The sequence below is a fragment of the Cucumis sativus genome, chromosome 3 (assembly GCF_000004075.3).
Source record: "Cucumis sativus cultivar 9930 chromosome 3, Cucumber_9930_V3, whole genome shotgun sequence".
NCBI lineage: Eukaryota > Viridiplantae > Streptophyta > Magnoliopsida > Cucurbitales > Cucurbitaceae > Cucumis > Cucumis sativus.
Genome location: NC_026657.2, coordinates 31,054,380 through 31,074,882, shown reverse-complemented (window position 1 = coordinate 31,074,882; position 20,503 = coordinate 31,054,380). Strand labels below are relative to the sequence as shown.

At 30.2% G+C, this 20,503-nt stretch overlaps 3 protein-coding genes across 7 annotated transcripts; 1 reads left to right on the top strand and 2 right to left on the bottom strand.

The window, feature by feature from the left end:
- Positions 1-11,127: 11,127 nt before the first annotated feature.
- Positions 11,128-14,799, bottom strand: LOC101204593. 4 transcript variants are annotated; one of them, XM_004136453.3, is made up of 4 exons: positions 14,501-14,781; positions 14,300-14,413; positions 13,654-13,737; positions 11,128-11,652 (listed from the first exon to the last, which is right to left on the bottom strand). In XM_004136453.3, the coding sequence occupies exons 1-4, from the start codon at positions 14,570-14,572 to the stop codon at positions 11,485-11,487; spliced, it is 438 nt and encodes a 145-aa protein (XP_004136501.1). In that variant the 5' UTR covers positions 14,573-14,781; the 3' UTR covers positions 11,128-11,484. The 4 variants fall into 4 exon arrangements, with proteins under 4 accessions (XP_004136501.1, XP_031738220.1, XP_031738221.1 ...); XM_031882361.1 differs by having other exon boundaries at positions 11,147-11,652; positions 13,654-13,871; positions 14,501-14,741; XM_031882360.1 differs by lacking the exon at positions 13,654-13,737 and having other exon boundaries at positions 14,501-14,799.
- A 505-nt stretch (positions 14,800-15,304) lies between these two features.
- LOC101216142 (MTOR-associated protein MEAK7) lies at positions 15,305-18,924 on the top strand. Of its 2 annotated transcripts, XM_004136654.3 has the most exons (8): positions 15,305-15,511; positions 15,597-15,699; positions 15,793-15,897; positions 16,677-16,762; positions 16,919-17,145; positions 17,488-17,677; positions 18,203-18,386; positions 18,458-18,924. In XM_004136654.3, the coding sequence occupies exons 1-8, from the start codon at positions 15,459-15,461 to the stop codon at positions 18,767-18,769; spliced, it is 1,260 nt and encodes a 419-aa protein (XP_004136702.3). In that variant the 5' UTR covers positions 15,305-15,458; the 3' UTR covers positions 18,770-18,924. The 2 variants fall into 2 exon arrangements, with proteins under 2 accessions (XP_004136702.3, XP_031738219.1); XM_031882359.1 differs by lacking the exons at positions 15,305-15,511; positions 15,597-15,699; positions 15,793-15,897 and adding an exon at positions 16,538-16,556.
- Positions 18,925-19,236: 312 nt separating this feature from the next.
- Positions 19,237-19,977, bottom strand: LOC101204345 (40S ribosomal protein S17). The gene has a single exon (XM_004136452.3). The coding sequence runs from the start codon at positions 19,855-19,857 to the stop codon at positions 19,438-19,440; it is 420 nt and encodes a 139-aa protein (XP_004136500.1). The 5' UTR covers positions 19,858-19,977; the 3' UTR covers positions 19,237-19,437.
- Between the last annotated feature and the right edge of the window lie 526 nt (positions 19,978-20,503).

Below are 20,503 nucleotides of genomic sequence, written 5' to 3'. Positions count from 1 at the left end.
ACTAATTTCATTTTGTAATAATTAATTACAAAATAAAAGAAATAGAAGGAAAAATCACATCAAAGTTTGTTTGAATAATGTAGTTTTCATGTTTCAAAATATTATACGACCATTTTGATATTAAAAGTGTTTTTTTGTTACAACAAACTATGTTTGATTTAATTATCATAATATCAAAGCATCTATTAATATCAAATTAAAAGAAGACTATTAAATACTATAAATTTATTGTTGAAGGTCATCGTAGGTGTTTGATCACCACCAAAACAATTCATGGAAGGTATGACCCTTGCTAAAATGGGGGAGTCTTAGGTGATTTTCAATAGAATTACACTATTTTATATTTTAAAATAGGTGATCATTAAAAGTGAGTGTCAAAATTAGTCATTGAAACTACTAGTTAGAGGTGGTTGTCATTGAAATGAACGTTGATATGATTTTAGATAGAATTAGGTCAAAGTTGGTCGCATAGCTAGTAGTTAGAGCTCTAAACACCCATAAATTTTAAGCCGGTAAAATATACTTACATCCATAAGTTTATTTGTTTTGTTATCTATGTATATTTTAATGAGAGTAAAAACAACATAGTTGCAATGAATTTTAAAAACATAAATAATTTGCCGTTGATTTTTTTTAGATTAAAGTTATCATCCGACTCTCTTCTATACATATTTGAGGGAGAGAACTTGGATGTACATTTGAGAAAGCTTAAAACGACTAAAAACTACCTACATGTATACTAGTATAGTCCAACATATAAATGGTTTGCAAAAATTTTAATTTGTTGTTTTGACTTTTCTTTTCTCTTTTCCCTTGAAACAATTTTGGCAAGAAGTTGGAATATTAAATTCTTTTGCAGGTAAAACACTTTCTTTATTTATTAATTTCCCACGATTTCTTTGTCATTTTCTTATGTGGTCTCATCTCTTTTTTCTTTTAATTTACATCTTATCCATTGTGCAAATCATAGAGAGCTGCATCCAAAACATCAAAATACTATATCATAAAAATATAGCTATTAGTGGTCCCAAATGCCCTAACCCTAAACCCTTACAATGCCCTTTCCATTTTTTTCCCTAAAAAACACTTCTTAATCTTTTTCTATTTTTTTAAAAAATAATTATGCTAAAATATTTGGGAATTTATTTTATTCTGAAAACCTATATCATTATTTGTGTTTTCTTTAACATATATATATATTTTAAAAAAATACAACATACGAATTATTTGCAATTTTTTATATTCAATTATGTTGATATAGTTTAATTAAGAGCTATAATTAAATCATATAGTTGATTAAATCTCACATCTTTGACGAACCACTTAAGATCCTTACTCACTTTCCTTTCATTTTTTTCCCTTAGTCCTAAATTATAACGCAACCAATTAAATAAAAACACCATCTTATTGTCACTGTACTAAGAAAAATAGGTTGCATATTCAATATGACAATGACCTTTATTTATATATATATATATATATATATATATATATATATATATATATATATATATATATATATATATATATATATATATAGTGACGGAAGATAAATTGTAAGTAGTAAAATCAAATTTATGACTCATGGAAGATAGAGGTCGATAGTTCGATTTTTTTCGGTAAACGAGACTATAAATTATAAGGTGGATTAAAAGTTTATCTTTTTTCAATTTTCATTGAGTCCCTAAAATTAAAAAAGTTACACTATTACTATTGATTTCATGCTTAGGTTTTATTCTATTTGATTTTAGCTTTTAGAATATTGCATTTTTATACCTAAGTTTTAAACTTTATTTTTAACTAAATATTTAATATTAGTATTGAAGGTTAACTTTTATTAATTAATTAAAAATAAATAAAAGAAATCGTAAAAAATAGAATCATTAACGAAATATTTAATTTTGTTTTATGGAGTCTTTTTATTTTTGAAAAAAATCTTGTAATTAAATTAATTTTCATTGGTTTTTTACCGTATTAAAATCAATTAAAGATTTCACCTCAAAGCTAAATTAAGTTAATGAATGAAAAGTAAATACCAAAAATATATTAAAAGTGAGTATTAAAAATTGGTAATATTATGATATATTGAAATTGAGAGGCGAAATGAAAAGAAAACTCAAAATAGAATATTAAAAATAAATGGTTTCAAAACTTAGACCAAAATAGTATATTTTCTTTTTCCAAGAATGTATTTCTTTCATTAAATAACTATAACTAAAAAAGAGTTGCATTTTAAAATAAAACAATAGTAAAAAAGGATAATTTTCAGGGTCTAAATAAATTCGATCGAACTGCTATAATAAATTGAATTAAACACCTTAATTAATGTCTGTTGCGACTTAATGAAGGAATGACAACTGCCACATATTCAATTATTCACGTTTAGTTATAAATATGGAAAGAAAATGGACCCATTATCATTTTCCTTTATTAATTACATATACATTTTAATCTAATTCTATTTAATTTCCATCCTTAAACATCTTTTTTCTTATAATCTCTATTATTTTCCCTATATTCTCTTTTAGTTTATATAAAATAATTACTTTTAGTTATTTAAACGTATAAAAAACATATATTAAGTAAGAGAAGATTAAATAAATATTCTACAAGAAAATTAATTAATATGGATGTACTTAGGGGTAAATTTGGACCAAAACAGAAACATGAAGGAGAGCTAACAGAGTTAAAGAGGACATGACGGAATTATAATAAGTCGATCTAACCAAAAGTTAGGGTTCAATTCCTTCTTTCTATAGGCACATTTTGTTTAAGACAAAAAATTTCTTTGACCAAAATTAAAAACAAAGAATCATGATCTACGTTGATGTTGATGTTGACTACTCTAACCTCGCTTCAAACATTTTGTTCAAGATTATTGAACAATTTATATGGATTTGATCATTCTACCTTTAAAATAAAAAGAGAAAAAGTAAGAGTGAACACATGGATCAAAGGGAAGTTTTAATACATTTTCACTCTCCAACTTAAACATCAAGAGTATATATAAAAAACACCATACCGATGAGGTGCATGTTTTTAGTAAGTCACATTTTTCTTATATTTAAACAAATTTACTATTATCATCGGTAAAAGTAGATTTTGTTTTATTTTAAATTTTAACATCAATCATATGTAATCTTTGGATCGGCGTGTAATAATAATGAATAAATAAGCCAATAATGATGGCATTTAATTGGGGAAGAAAATGAAGAGAGATGGTATTCAAAAATTTTCCATTGTAAGTCAAATATTAGAGTCTAAAATTTTCTATTATGTCCAAATCGCATGCATGCAAAGGGAAATCGTGGAAGAAACAAATATCAATAATCTTAGCCTAATAAGTCAATACAAATTAATTAATTAATTTATCTATCATGGCTGAAAATTCAGTAATTTGCATTTTATTTATTTATATATATATATATATATATAATATTTGTGTATTTAATTTTGTTTACCTGTCTCCCTCATTATCATTCTCTTGTCCAGCTTCCTTAGTCAAATAGTCTCTATATTGACCTTTCCACAGTTTAATGAGGATTCTGTTGAGTTAATTGCACATGACAAAATTGTTTTATAATATGATCTCCAAATTTCAAATATACCAAAAATACAATGTTTACGTCTTTATTTATGTCCATAACATTTTGATTTTCTAACTTCTTCATTAATATGTTTTTTTTTATTAACTCAATCTGTTATATTTTATAGAGATCAAATCTTTTCGTGTATTAGTTCGTGTTTGATTAATTAAATATAAAATGCACGTAAAAACCATCTATAGGTGTGAACCGATGATATTATAATAATAATCTAACATTTAAAAAAAAATCAACAACAATGTAACATTACCCACTTGTTCGCATTTTGTTTAGGTTTAGGGTTTAGTAACCATTTTGCATTTTTGTTTTTTGTTTTTTTAAAATTAAACTTATTTGCATAACACGGTTTGCATCAAATCTTAAATAGGAGAGGACTTGCATTTTTAGACAAAATCTAAAACTAAGACAAATTTTTTAAAACAATTTTTTTTAGTTTTCAAATTTCAATTTGATTCTTAAAAACATTAAAACATTCAATTTAGACCCAACTAAATTCGAAGTTGTCGAAACCTAACAGAGCTATGTAGGATTAAACGATCTATAGTGAAGATACGTAGAATCTTTATCGAGAATTTCATGTATGTATGTATGTATAAACAAACAAACAAAGAGGGGTATCAAACTAAACTATATATAGTCTAATATGATGACTTCCCATTGCTAAATTTATTGTTTTGTAAGTAATCTCAAATCAAGGGGTCAACTTAAATAGGTTAATATACCTACCTCGTCCCAACTTGATTAGATTAGAAGATCTGAAAACTTCATGCGCCAAGAAGGAATGGAATAAGAAGTTTTTAATGGATTATGTAGAGAGAGGAAAATATTGAATATATGAGACAAAAAGAATACAAAAAATTCAAATGTGTTTGGTTTATGATGAATTAAAGGACCCCAAAATTGATGAAACATTGATTTGGTTGGGGGCCTAGAGGGTGTCAAACATTGTATTTGTGACTTGTAAAAGTAGATATATTATCTGACCCACAACCTGATATGCCTTAGAAAAACATGTCAGCTATCTTCTATGATCACAATGTTTTTAAAGGTTGCTTTATCCATGCTTCATCCTTCTTTCTAATTCCAAACTCTTAATTTAATTCTAAATATTCAGACTCCATCCCTTCCTATCTTCATATTTCTTGGCTCAAGATTTGATTGCTTACTCAAATTCCAATTTTAAAAAATACTTTTTTTTTTTTTCTTTCAAAATTTTGGCTTTGAAAACCCTCCTAAAACATAGACAACAAATCAAAACATAAATATTAGTGATTAAATGGGTGTTTATAAGTTTAATCTATTTTAAAGAAACAAATAGTTACAAAAATAGGATGTTACAATTATTTTTATTTGTTATTGAATTTTGCGTTTTTTTCTTGATAAAGTCTTAGATATTTAAAAAAAAAAAAAGTTAATAACTTAATTTGTTAAAAAAAACAATGAAGGAACTATTGAATATAATTGTTTTTTTTTTTTTTTCACTAGCATAGTACTTGAAAGTAATGGATTTAGTTGTTGTGGATTTGGATTTAATTGATGGGTAAATTAAATAATTTTGTGTCAAAGAAGCCAATGAGTGATGCAACCAATGTGTGTGGATAGCGTAATGACAATGATTGAATAAGTTATACCAACACTTTTTGGTGAGTGAAAAATTTTTAAGAAAAAAATTATTTGTATAGAAATAATTACCTCACATAATAGGGATTTTTGGGATAAAGAAACCCTTACATTTTATTTTTAAATAATATCTTATGGTTTAAGCACTTTTTCTTCTTATAATATAAATGCTTTTAATTTTTCCTAAACAAACCTTTAATTCTTACAAATATTTTTTTAAAAATATCTCTTCTCTAAAAAAAATTATTTGTTAACAACAAATTTATTTGATTGCTCCAAGTTAAAAAATTACTCTACTAATTGCACTACGTTTTTGTTTAATTTTTGTATTTTAGTATGTAATACATTCTTTTTCCACCTCTTATCAAATTAGTTAATACTTGTTCAATGAACTAAACATGTTATGTTAGATAATTTGTTTTTTTTTTTTTTTTTTTTTTTGCATATATAAAATAACTCCACAGATTTAAGTGATCTAATCCATATATAAAAAAAAAACATAAAATTCAAATCTCAATAAGGCGTGTGCACTTTCAAAATTCTCTATTTTTAAATTTTAAACCAAATATTTATTTAAGTTCATAAATGTTTAGATTTATTTGTTTTGATCTATATGAATTTTAAAATAATATTTTTGGTTTGTTGTCATTCTCTTGTCATCCATTATTTAAGAAATGGATAGCATATGATATCAAAATGTGTATTATTATATTTTAGGAGTATAGTAAAATAATTTCATAAGAACAGGTACAAGTTTGAAATTCTATCTAATTTAATACATTTTACTTTTTAGGTATATATAAGAGGAGTTTTTTTTTTCTCTAAAAAGGAAGTGAGTGAATATTAGGTGGACCATTTTTTTCAAAATAAAATTATATGTATTGAAAACTTTAGAAAAGTAAACGATTATACTTTCAGATATCATGAACTAATTTAAATAAACATGAAATTTAACCCTAAACTCTATATAATGAAAATTGTAAATTGAACCTAATTAATTAAGAATATATATATATATATATATGAATAGAAAAGAGAGGTAGGTTAAAAGTAAGTAGGCACATAAAATATGTACACGGTATACAAAGAAAGATAATAATTAAGGATATTAAATCGTGTCACACAAATAGAGGTATATATATCTCATGAATCCTACATTAATAATCATCTCTAAGAAAAGGTTGACCCTCATTTTCTGGATCTCTCAATTATGAGAATTAATTTTCTCTGTCTTTTGCAATTCCTCAAGTCAACTTTTACAACATTTTCTTCTATATAAAAAAAACTATATATTATATATATTTTATACACTTAGTTCCAAATAATCAAATTTGATATAGTTAGTTGTTACCACTTACGACTCTAATCTTAAATCTACTGCATATCCTTTTCTTTTAATTTATACATACGTGCTACCGCACAAAGCCAACAAAACTAATAATTTAATACCAATCTTTTATTTAGATTTTATTTGTTTTGATTCATATGATTCTTTTAAACTCTAATTTTATGATTTCTAATTTCACAACTCCATCCATTAAAATATTCAATAAATCACTTTATCTCATATACTTTTTTAATCACAAAAGAAGTTTCTATTCAATACTAAAGTATGATGATCTAGAGAATTAAATATCTAACCAAATTTTGGTTAAGGTTATATAATTTAATTAGTTGAGTTGTAAATTTGACATTTTATATATCCATTTTTTTCGTTCTTTTACATGGACCTTAGAATATGGATAACCGAAAAGTAAATTATTAGTTCATTGTTACCCTGAAAAAACTATATAGGTAGAAAATTATGAGATTGAAACTTCGAAAATCATATAAGTTAAAAGTTAAAAGTTAAAAAGATTATCGAGTTTAAATTTAATACAAGAATTAAGTTGACTTTATTAAATGATTTGGCCAACTTACAATTTATCTATTTTATTGGATGCATTAAAAACCTTTAAGAAAAAAGAATAATGAAGCTCACACAGTTCACTATTTTAAGAAGAAAATTAGAAGGAACGAAGATTTATAATATATATAAACATATAAAAGTCAAAATAGAACTAAAGAGTAAGAATGGACGAAATAATATAGAAATACCAAGCAAGTTCTTCCTTGTTATTATACCATTTTCCCTATTATAATAATAATATTTATTTAATGAAGAAAAAAGAAGTATTTATTGACTTTAAGCTATAAAAATTGATTATGAAAATGAAAGATTATGGTTCACTATTCAAAGTAGTTTGAAATTTGATGGATGGTGTTCTTTAAAAAAACTTAATAAACACATGATTTGTTAACTATAAGGTAATTTGAAGAAAATTGAGCTTCTAATTGTTCAATAATGAAAAGTTTGGTGAAGGATTAAAGAGGAAATTTGCATAAAATTAAACTAATAATAAGCCTCAAATTATATAGTTTTTTTTTTTCTTTTTCAAAGGGACATTGAATAGAAAAGAGACCAAGCATGTTAGATCTCTCCTTCCCCTTGTACCAATTAAGGTCAAATAGACACACATTTTAATGCTTTATTATTTCTTATTAATATATATATATTTCCTTTCACCCAAAAAAAAAATCTCAAAAGAAAGATTTCCCCCCCTTGATTGATGCTTTGATTTATTCTTTAGGTAGTACAAATTGAGAACAGTGAAAGCTGTAAAATGTTGGGACATGGTTGGTAAAATTTGTTTGAAATTTATTTCATAAGATTCCTTAATTTGATAAGGTGATAAATATATCAAAACCAATCTAAATAAATGAGCATTTCCATGTCCATAACCAAAAGAAGAAGAAGAAGAAATCCATAACATTCTTCTTACGTCAATTCAATCCTCTCACTTACATATATAATTGGAGGATTCAATTTTATCAAATTTAGAAGTCTAATTTTTATAATCAAAAGTTTAAATATATAACTCCATCTACCACCTTACTTCAAAAATAGTTTTGCAATTTGTCCTAACACAATTCCTCACTCTTTAATTTCAATCAACACTTTCATGAAATCTTCCTCATTTTCATTTATATTGATGTTTAATGTACATATTAGTTATTTGAGCCAAATCCATGGCCAAACAAAAAGAAATTCATTCCTTGTTAAATTAATTAAAAACCTTTGGAAGATGTTTTATTGAACATGGTTTCAAAAACATTTTAATAGAACCCTAAAATAACACAATTAACTAATTAAATCTATGATAATAATTAAACACTAACATATCAACTAAACAAATAGTAACACAAATATATAAATAACTAATCCTCATCCTTCTCTTTTTAACATTTACTACTTACAATAAACTTGTTTGTGAAATATAAATTTGATTGTTCGTTGATCCCCTTAAACTTAAGGACGAGTCCTTTTTATAAGTCAAAGCGAACGACGGAGGAGAATTATATTTAATTAATATATTTTAATTTAATCATGTTTAGTTTTTACTTTAGATTAATTAGTATGAACTTAAAATTATTTGGTAGTTAATTATGTTGTTTTTCTTGTAAAATTGTAAATAGCTAGAACTGTATAGAAGATTGTTATTTTGAGAGAGTTCTCCATTTATGAATGAATTTTTATTGTTGATAGTAAATTTGACTTAGTTACCTTTATTCTGCTCCATCTCGGTTAAATTTCAATTTTTTGTTCACAACCTAACCATAATACAAGTGAAGTGAATTAATTTTTCTGTTTTATTATTAATGTAAATATAATATTACTCTAACAAGGGAAAAAATCAATCTCTCATTTAACTCTCAAACTTAGATGAGAAACTTAAAATAGGGTGAATGAAAATTGAAATTTCCCAGTGTAGAATAATGACAAGAAGCCATGGAAGTTGCCAATATTAAATACAGCTGTTTTTTTTAATATTACCACATCTCTAAAATTAAATAAGAAATCAGAATAATGAAAGAGTTACAGTTGAACATATAGAAATAAAAAAAGTAAATGGAGGAAAATAAAAGTGAATACATATATATAAATATTAATAATTATATGCAGTTTCAATGGGTGCATGAAATGAATATTCAATAAATGAATGAAACCCAACCATCTATTCACTTCCTAATTCCTATGCTCTTTTTTCCCTGATAGGTCGTTACCAATGCTCCCATACTCTATATATCTCCCCCTCATTTGTTTTTTTTCATATGATATCATTCTCTTTGAATATATTCGTCACATTTTACTTGTTCGAAAAGTATTTTTAAATATATATTTTACTTTTTCTTAGAAAGGTATGATTTTGTGATTTTTTTTTATACCGTTATTCTCTCTATCTTGTTTTTGTTAAGTCTTTAGTGTTTTCATAAAGACCTTGTATCCTTTAGAATAAATAATCTCTCGTAAAATTATGTGTAATTTTTTTTTAAAAAAATAAACTCTCTAAAAAGATTGTTTGATGACCATTTAAAATTTTATTTTAAGTGTAGTTTAAACCATTTTAACGAAAATAATAGTGAAATTGTTTAAATAAAAATGAATTTGTTTTTTTCTAAAAAAAAATAGTGTGTGTTACAATGATAGGGAATAGATTCGTTGTCCTTATGCACATATATAATTGCATCAACTTTTTATGTGTACTTATATCTTTTATTATTCATCTTCCTCTCTTACATATTGAAAAAGTATTGGTGGATAACTATTTTATTAAACCATTTTTTTTTCTTATTTTTGTGTTAATATACCTTGTATTTTTAAAATGAAGCATTTTTTTTCTCTTAAAACAACGAGTATATGAAGAAAAAAAATTCCTTAGAAAAATCTTAATTGTATGAAGTTGCGTTATAACCAAAATTTTATTAGTATTGTATATTTATACATAGAACTCAAAAAGTAATACCACAAAATTGATTATGGAGATACTGGAGAGATTTGTTGTCCTTTGAATGTACAAAAGAAATTCACTTTTTAATGTACTTTTATCTTTTATCATTATATTCCTCATTCTTTCTTTTATATAAATATATACATAGTGTGTGTGTGGGTAATAAGAAAAGGTTGAAAAATTAAAGATTGAAGCTTCTGTTTTTCACCCTGACAAATATTTTGACAGTCAATTAAATGTTTGGATAATGGAAGAAAAATATGAAAAAAATGGGATAGAATTTAAAAACTTGATTGAATGCTACAAATTCAAAGCCACTCAACTGTGAAACTTGAAATTTCAATATTGAAACCAATTGCCATTGAATGTATGTAATGTGCATTTAGTAGCACACCTATAGACCAGCCATAAAATTTGGATACAGAGAGGAGAGATAAAAAAAATATACTTAAATAGCAATGTGTTGTACATTACTATAATATTATACTCTTATTTTAATTCAATTAATAAAATGTAATGTGAGTCATTTTTCAAAATTATTACAATTTTATTTTATCTTTTTTCCTATTTAATATGCAATACTCTTGGCAATGCTTCTCAAAACCAAGTTCAAAACCTTACCTGTATGTTTAATCTGCAATACTTTTAAAATTTTGATTTGACATTGGTTTAGTTAAAGATAGTGCAAATAGAAATGGCTTTGAACTTAAACCAAACAAACCCAAACTCATGGTTCAAATGATTTATGTCTGTATTTGCAACAAAGAAAATGAATGGTGTGCTTGGATAAAATTGAAAGTTTATGATTAAAATCTGGATGCATTTCTCCTACAAAAAAAAAGAGCTCTCTATTTTAAACCTCAACCAGATTTAGAAGAGAGATTGTTTGTTCCCTTTGGGCCAGGGACAAGACTAACAGAAATTTGAAACTTTTGCCTTACTACTATGGAATGTACTATCTGAAGTATCATAATTGTTCTATAATTTATAGGTAATTTTGACCGCATCAGAAGCACAAAATGCACCTAATAGTCTAACTTTTGTCATCAAACCACATTTGGGAGATCAATATGTAAAACAGGCCAAAGGATATTTCAATAATTCAACATTGAATGCCACTATTTCAAATATTACGTTCGAAATTCGAGTTCTTTCTCTAGCAGCCCTCCATTACCATCTAGAATAGGGAAGAAATTCACATATGCATGTACAATGACTTATAATAGAGCTTAGATTTGATATATAATTGTCATTTGTCAGTGATGTATAGAGTTGAACAAGGAGATAATTTTCTACATCTACAGTTAAGTCCTATCACAATGTAATATTGATTCAGACTCAACCTCATCATGAAGCTAGTTACTGATTACTGATTACTGAACAGGAATGGAGCTTGCAAACAGCAACCGTGGTAGTCAGTGCCATGGGACCTAATCATCTAGCATAGGCTGCTGGTCGAACACCGTTAGAAGTTCAGTCATGGGCTTCACTGTGCTATTCACGGCCTCGTGTTCACCCTTGCATTGGAGTAACTGTCTTCTAAGACTCTGCACCAGCTCATTCAATCTCTGGATATTTTTCTCCTGGGACAGGATAATCTACAGTAGCATTTAAAGAATCTTGGTATTATATTTACAGATCATATCAGAAATCAAGAAAACCATTGTCATCTTCACGATTAAGATTCTACCAGAGCAATGAAGAGAAGAGAAGACAATGAATAATGAATCATGAATAAGATGGAGAAAAGAAACAAGAAACATGAGTATGAGAATAAACCATATAGCATGATCGCTGTAAGTAGGTTGCTGCATGATTCTTCATCTGATTGAAGGATAAGGCAAGATTGGTCGATAGTCAGCATATATTTAATATTATTTGACCATAATTTGAACCTTAAAAGCATCCAGGCGTACTGTTTTCCCTCTTGATTAGAGGATCAACCAACCACCATTGAAGCATTTCACAAGAATCTAACAACAAGAACTTTGACAAGTAAGAGATGACTGGCAGTCTGGCAATATGACTACAGGCTCTGTGTTTCATCCAATACTGCCATCTTCTGGATCATATAGGATGGACACGAGCTTTAAAAGAAGCCAAAACCACATATAGTCTTTTGATGAGGAGAGGTAACAGGTTAGATACAGTTCCACTTTCTTGGAAAGAAAACATGAGTAGAAACGAGTGGACCTGGCTACTGATAGAACTGAAAGGATAAATAAGTTAATGTAGTAGAGGATTGGTGCAACCAGCAAGAAGAAATAAGCGCACTTCCACACCGTACAAGGAAATATGATCAGATGGTTGGAACTTATGATACTGACGAGAATTTTATATAGAGAACTACAAAAACTTACTTGAATAGTCGAATGTTGCAAATGAAGAAATGCCACAAGGCCTCTAATCTGTTGGGACCCAAATGTAGGAAACGCTTCATAGAGAGGGAGTTCGAAGATTAGCTAAACTCTGTTTTCTATTTCGGATATCACCGTGGAAAATTCATGTAGTTTCTGATGTAAATCTCTAAATTATAGTTTCAACACTTCTGGTCGGATGAAGAATAAACACACCTTTAAGAGGGTTCATGGAAGGATTGCATTCTGAGGAAGGTTGTTTTCTCCAAGCTTTAAAGAGCAACAAAACTAAGAAAATCAAAAGAAGAAATTTACGTGCAACATTTTCTCCAACTTTCCCACTTGTTGTATCACTTGTACAAAGCAGAAGAAACATCGGTTATTTTTTTTAATCACTGTTCACATACAACCAATCAATCTACTTCTCAAGATATTGGCTATTGATGATGCAATATGTAGATCTTAAGTTCATTCAAGATTGCTTGGATTTTCCCTCAAGGTAACAATAAGTTCTTAGAAATTAAGATTGGAAAGCTCTCTATTTGTCCTTATGATCAAAAAGGAATCTTTGAATATCATTTTAGTGAATCATGCGGTCTAGCATATTATACGACCTCCAAGTGACGTTCCATTGATAAAACTGAAAGATCTCAGATTATCAATCAGTCACATTCACAATATCTCAAGACAGAAATTTCCTACCTTTTAGATGTATCTCAAGTGGGATGTTTTAATAAACCCTGGGGTATAATCTGATAGGCCTTAGCCTTAATATACTTATCAACAAGCAGTGGCGAGAATTCAAGAGCCACCCTACCTCTCCAAGATCTCATAAAGAGAACCAATTATAAGAGAATTCAGCCAAAAGGATATCCCCTTCCTACTGCCTCAACACACCTCTCTCCCGAGCCCCTCTAACTAATAATATTCCAAAGGGCCTACTCAATCTACGCATTTTCTTCACACATATGACCGCCACCTCTCATTGCACACTTACACACGTACACTCTACTCTCTAGTAACCGGGGCCTATCATGATCCCTGAGGATTCAATAAATGCATATATTATTTCTTACATAATAGGCATAGCAACAACAACTTGAGCGTTAGTCTCTTTTAATCTTAATGAAGATACTTGTCTCCATTGCAAAAAAAAAAAAAAAAAAAAAAATATGAACACCTGAAACATACAAGTGGTTTGGCAAAGTTATGGAAAAAAGAGCTACACAAGTGGAATTTCACCTTTTCTTTTACAGCTTCCTCTCTTTCTGAGATATGGGGTTCTCTCTGTGAAGCGTTTGGACCTGCTTCAAGCTCGTTCTCATACTGTTGCCTCCACTCAAATTGTGAGGAGAAGATGATCAGTAACAGAAGACACACAAGAACCCAAGGTCTTGACATTATTACAACCAAGTTTTATGTTTTCCCAAAGCAATCAAGTTACCAGCCCTACCCAATAGCTGCATATACATCACTATGCATCAATATAACTCGATAATTATAAGTCAAATACACTAACTCACTTGATATATTCTTAAAAAAGAAATTAACTAGAAGCAAGAATCGAATATAGAAGTTAGAGTGAAACAAAGAGAAAACATAATCAAGCTGAATTTGATTCCAAATAGATCTACAAGAAACAACTCAGACTAAATTCAGCAATGTTCTTCATCAAAGTAAAGAAGGTTGGTTTTCCCCCCAACATTCAAGACGTAAATTCAACAGAAACACAAAACTTGAAAGCTCAAGAATGGTTCCAAGAGTTTACCCTATCAGAATCCCATTTCCCCATCTCTTTTCTCAGAGAATTATAATCCAACACAATGAAAACAAAGACAAACAAAAGAAGTATTCAACAATTTCTATCCCGTTCCCAAAATTTTCTCACCTTCCAAACAAAACCTGAGAATCCACAGAAAACCCAGAAAATCGAGCAGAAATCTTCACCGAAATTACCATCCACTAACGTGTTCCCACCGAGAAAAGCTGAGAACAGCAATCTCTAAAAAAAAATCCAAACTTTTGAATACAATAAAAAGAGAAATCAAGAAGAAATATTGGGAGAGTTAGAATGAAAAAATAAACCCACTGATCGAATAGGGCATCTCAGTTTAGTCGGAATCAGATTTCTTGGAGATGAAGCTGGTGAAATGGGTCGCATTCGGCTGGGCTGAGGTTGAGCGACAGTGAGGCTCGCACGTGTCCACCATTATCAACGACTATTATTCCATGGGTATTCCTTTATAACCAATTAACACCTGATAATAAAAACCTAAACTTGTGTGATGCACCTGATGACACTTATTGACCACATTTAAAATTTGTTTCTTCTAATTTAACCAAACTTCAAAATCCACCCTGCCATTTCGTTATATGGTAAGAGTGAAAGAAAGTAGAAAATAGGGAGTTTAAGATCAATAACAAAATATCAATTCATATACGAGGTTTACTTTATTGAATCTTACGTGAGTTTCTTTGACTTGAATGGACTGAAGACCCAACTCAACCCCAATGGTTGAATAGGCCTCCTCGACCATGTCCTTGATGAGGGCAAGAGAAGACAGGGCCAAAGGCCCAATTCCCCTCCCTTAGCTTGTCATGACCCTTATATAAGTTTCATTCTCACTTTCTTTTGGAGTTATTGATTGGATTTATTCTTTTCGTTAGAAAATCACTCGTAAAATATCCAAAACAGTATTTCTAACATTTGATAAAACTACAAAGATTAAACTTTTAAAATCAAGGATTAAATTCTATATTTTATCAAGCCAAAACCAATTTTAAAGCCAAAACCAATTTTGTGATTTAACTAAAACTTTTAACACTATCAATCAAATTAGAAAAATTTTGGAATAGAATATTTACACTCAAAATTCTTGAATTAACCACTCAAAATCAAAGTGACTAATAATAGCACATTTGTCCCAGAGCTTCTCGAGTCAAAGTTCCATTTTTTTTTTTTTTTAATGCTTTTCCCCAAATTTTCCGGTTGAAGGCCGATCAAGGAAAATAATCAAACAAAGGCATCAATCTCTGATTCTGTGTAAATGGGCAACTCTCAATCGCCTCGATCAAGTTCTCGCTTCACAACAGCTTCCAGGTTTCTCTTCCTTTCTTTATTCTCTTCACACATTCGCAGATATCTAATCCATCAATTTCTTTATTGAATTCACTTATGGCCGCAGAGCTTTTACCCAGAAGGAGCTGGAAGATCTCGAATCACTGTTCCTATCCCTTGCTGCTCAATCAAATAGTGATGGCAAATTCGTATCCCCCTCTGTTTTCAAGGTCAGAGTTTGTAACTCCTCTTTTTGTCACATGTTTCATTTCTGATTTTCTTTTTTCCCTTTCACCGATTCTCTGGGTTTTGTTCTTGTGTAGTCATATTTTGGTCTTCGTGGTCCTCTTGGAGAAAGATTGTTCGATTTAGTGACTCAGAACCGCAAGGACAAGAAACTTACTTACGAAGACCTCGTTATAGCTAAAGTAAGCTATTGGGGCTTCCCTATTCTTTAAATTCAATGTGCATTCTGAATATTATGTCGATATCCATATTGTGGTTCTTGTTTGTATATTATCATTTTTGTTAAATCAACACCGAACCCAAAAAGAGCTGCTGGTTAAGGCAAATTTAACCTTTTCTTACCAATATCTTAACAATCCCTAGTGTACTTGAGGAGAAACCCAATAACTAAAAAATGTTAATTGAGGAGGACACATTCATGTTTAATCACTATTGAACCCAAAAACTTAAGTTGATGGTTACGGTAATTTGTCAATTCTATAGAAAGTTTCAATCAAAAGTCTGCTGGCGAAGGTAAATTTAGCCTTTTCTTATCAATACCTTAACAATCCCTAGTGTACTTAAAAAGAGACCCAATAACTAGAAAATGTTAATTGTGATAGGAATGTCATTTGAACTATCTAAGCTCGTGGCCCATGGCCTTGCAAGTGAGGTGACCATATTTACATTACAAATGAGGGGTTCGATCTACAATTGATGAGAGGCGATGCTAATATCTTATCGTTGAACAACTTGAACTTGCGCCTGAGGTTAGGTGTTTGCTTTGTTTAAAACTAAATTCAAATGTTTGGAAGGCCTAGAAAGGATCATGTAAGACATGAGGAAGTAGAAACCTTTTATGGTACTGTTGGCAAATGCTTTAAGCACCTGGTTTTTGGTCAATCATTATGATTTATTTTTGTAACCTTTCTAATGACCCTAGTTGATGGTTGTTGTTATTTTGTCGTCATTTTCGTTTTAGGGTACCTATGAGAAAGGAACAAATGAAGACATTGAAGAGTTCATTTATCAGTTACTAGGTGTGTCAGATGATGGTGTCCTTGGAAGGTAATATATTCTTCTTCTTCTTCTTTTAAAGATTAACTTTCTATAAAGAAGGCTACCGGTTCATCCACCCACCAAATCCCAAAAATATAGATTTCTAATTCAAAATTTGATTGGATGTGATTATATGTGCCTTCTTAGCTTTCATGTCAATGCCAGGTCTGATCTGGAATCGGTTCTAATAGCAATTTTCAATTCTGTATTCCCCTCAACAAATAATGAACCTGGATTGGATTCACATCAGGATGCCATACAAATATTTGTTCGTGCAGCGACTTTCTCAGAGAATGATGAACAATTTACTTATGAAAATTTCAAAAACTGGTGTTCGTTGCTTCCATCTGTCAGGAAGTTTCTTGGAAGTTTACTAATGCCACCTGATATAGGTATTTGCTTATATCTCTGTCCAATACTAGTTAGATTTAAGTTTATTCGTGCCTTAAGTTTGTTGGAGTATGATTATTATTTCCTCTAACTTCTTAATTGATCTGTATTATTTACTCCTTTTTAGTCGATTTGTGTTTCCCCTTAATGATAATTATGCTTGATTTTGATTAGACATCGTGTGAATACAAGTGCTAGAACCGACTATTACACCGTTATGCTTGCTTTAAATAACTTCACTATTGACCCAAGTGCCAAACCAAATTGATGATGGTCTAGATATTGAAAATTAAAAAAAGAAAAAGGTACTATAATTCTTATGAATTTTTATGGTGGTTATGTAGGGAGACATGGTTGCCAAGTTCCAAACCTGGTTTATGGGGAAAATGTAGACTCTAATCTTGTGTTGTTGAAGAAGGAACATGCTTGGCATTTAGGAGGAGCTCTTCCTCAGCATGAGCTGGAGGAGTGGAGACTACTTTACCATAGTGCAGTAAATGGTCTGAGTTTCACTACATTTTTGGGCAACATAACGTAAGCAATTCTTTAATTATTTTGTGTTTCTTTTTTCTCTTTTTTGTAGCGATCTTAATTGCAACAAGATTTGCTTTGTGAAAAAACAATTTGGAAGCATAAAGCCAGCCCTTCCAAGAAGTTGAAAAGAAAGAAAGAACTCTATACGGCCTCTCTTATTTTCTCAACTATCCCTTGCGAATGTGCATAAAAGATCAAATATACTAAATAATTAAACCTCGTTACCAATGAGCCAAACCAAAATATAAGTAGAGTACTCAAGCTTTATTTATTAATTTATGTTTTTAAGCCAAACTTTTAATTAGATAAAATGAAATGCATACCTGTCGGATATGTAACATCGGGTATTTGATTGATCGGTTTAGTAGACTTTGTCTTATTGATCAATCAAACTTTTCCAAAACAAGGTTGGGATCTTCCTCGTTAGGCTTGTCTTATTATATTTTCTGTATTAGTTGTCCTCTGCAACCGAATCCTTAAGAGGAAGCAGCTTTAGAATAATGGGTCAATTAAATCTTTTTGCAGAAACGATGGAGGACCAACGATGCTGATAGTGAAGGATAAAGAAGGTTATATATATGGAGGCTATGCTTCTCAGGCATGGGAGAGGCATGGTGATTTCTATGGAGATCTTAAATCATTCCTATTTCAGCTGTATCCAAAGGCAGCCATATTCAAACCAACTGGAGCAAACAATCACATACAATGGGTAACTTCACATAACTTTCTAATCTTCACACTCAATTTTGGATTCTGATGTTTACAAGTTTTGTTTGGCAGTGTGCGGTAAATTTCAGTTCGGATAGCATCCCAAACGGCATAGGTTTTGGAGGACGAGTGAACCATTTTGGGCTATTTGTGTCGGCAAGCTTCGACCAGGGGGAGACGTTTGAGTGTACAACATTCGGGAGCCCATGCCTGTCAAAGACGAACCGAGTAGAGCTGGAAGTGATAGAGTGCTGGGGAGTAGGACAGCAGGAAAAGCAGTGTGGGAGTAAAGAGAATAATGGAGTGACGGGCAGTGTGTTGGAGAGGTTCAAAGAGGACCGTCATATGCTCAACATGGTTGGCCTCGCCAATTCAAGTGATTGATCAAACTGTATGGACCCTAATCCATTTTGATTTTGGTATGGAGTAGTATATAAACTCATGCATCTTCCAGATTTTTAGTTTTTGAGTTATACATGGATATTATTCTGTTATTACCAAATTAATTTATATAATATATATATAAATTCTTTTTAACTTGGTGTATGCAGTTTAGTTTGGTTTTTCTTTTGAATGACATTAGAGATACTTGTGGTGATTTTGGAGGGAAGCATCCAACTAATTTTTGTCCATATATTATCTTCAAACTCTTTGAACGTTGGTAATAGTTTATACATTTCTTAGTTTTCCATGATATATTTCCATTAATTTTAACAAATTTGAGACTTGGAGCATCGACATTCTAATCAATACGGTGTTCTTCTACTTCATAAACTCCATCAAACAAAGATTTAAACATAAAGAATAATGAACTGATCAAGAACAATAAACAAAACCGGCAATAAAACAGATTTAAACAACACAGTCTCAAAATTTTTGTAATCAAATCTCTCTATTGAAGAATGTTACTTGAAATCAATATGAAAATTTCATATTCTCTAGCTTAGCAGAAAGTAACAATGCTCATAAACAAAACTAAATGACAAAATTGTATTGAGCCACAACAGAAAATCAGAGGAGGAAGAAAAAAAAAAAAAACCTAGCCAATAATCTTAATACCTCCTACCGCGACCACCTAATCCAAATCCAACCTGCTGCGGCACAGTCGGATCGACCTGAACAAGCCCCGGAATATCGTTCATTCCAAGCGCAGAAAGCATATCGAGAGTCTCCTTATCCACTTCGATTTGCTCGGTTTTAATGGCGGAGACGTCTGGAACGAAGTCCATTCGGCGCTCGCGCTCTTCCTCTTGGAGCTTCAGAGAGATGCCGCGAACAGGTCCCTTCTGGATTCGCTTCATGAGGTGAGTGGAGAATCCGGCGATCTTATTCCGTAGTCTCTTGGAGGGAATAATGGCAACTTCTTCGAGGATCTTCTTGTTGGTGTGGAAGTCGATGGTCATGCGCGAGTAGTAGCGCTCAATAACTTGCCGGGAAGATTTCTTCACTGTTTTGGTGCGTACGCGACCCATCTTGCTGCCGGATGAATAAGGTGCAGGATGAAATTGCGCTCGGGCGACGGCGGAAGAAGAGGCGGCAAATCGGAGCGCAGAATTTCACCTCAAGAGACGAAGGCGTAGGGTTTAGGGGTTACATAGATCTCTTTTTAACGAAGGGATTGGGATTTAAATTAATGGGCTTTTGAGTTGGGCTACTTTTTTGGGCCCACCGAAGAAGATGGGCCTTCCTTGTGGGGATGATCCGATCTCACCTACATTCTTTCGGCTCGGCTTGGGTGCGCCATTACTAAATTGACTTATGAAATAGTTGCCTAATTCTTGAAAATTAACATATAGTAATGTTTTTTAAAAAAATGCAAATATATCAAAATCTTTCCCTATTTTAATTATTGTGATGCTCAATTTTTAAATTTCATTTGATCCATTTTGTAACTAATTCTTGTTCTAGTTGCTTGATACTTTAAAATGTTAAATAATAAAGAAAATAAAATTTAGCGAGTAGCATTATCGAGAAACAAAATTGAGCATGGAAGTGTCACCTCTTTTATACAATAGAAGAGTTCAGATTTTATTAGAGCAAAATATTGTGTAACTTCTTTTAATAATGTATGTTATATTTCATTTAGGTGTTGTCAAATGAGTCGTCTGTACAATGTAC

Excerpts from the sequence above, each read along its gene's own strand:
- LOC101204593 (XM_004136453.3), bottom strand. The coding sequence starts at position 14,572 with ATGCGACCCATTTCACCAGCTTCATCTCCAAGAAATCTGATTCCGACT. Across the intron at positions 14,414-14,500 it reads TGAGATGCCCTATTCGATCA|AGATTGCTGTTCTCAGCTTT; the intron begins GTGGGTTTATTT and ends ATTTTTTTTTAG. Across the intron at positions 11,653-13,653 it reads AGGAAGCTGTAAAAGAAAAG|ATTATCCTGTCCCAGGAGAA; the intron begins GTGAAATTCCAC and ends ATGCTACTGTAG.
- LOC101216142 (XM_004136654.3), top strand. The coding sequence starts at position 15,459 with ATGGGCAACTCTCAATCGCCTCGATCAAGTTCTCGCTTCACAACAGCT. Across the intron at positions 15,512-15,596 it reads CGCTTCACAACAGCTTCCAG|AGCTTTTACCCAGAAGGAGC; the intron begins GTTTCTCTTCCT and ends TTATGGCCGCAG. Across the intron at positions 17,146-17,487 it reads ACTAATGCCACCTGATATAG|GGAGACATGGTTGCCAAGTT; the intron begins GTATTTGCTTAT and ends GTGGTTATGTAG.
- LOC101204345 (XM_004136452.3), bottom strand. The coding sequence starts at position 19,857 with ATGGGTCGCGTACGCACCAAAACAGTGAAGAAATCTTCCCGGCAAGTT.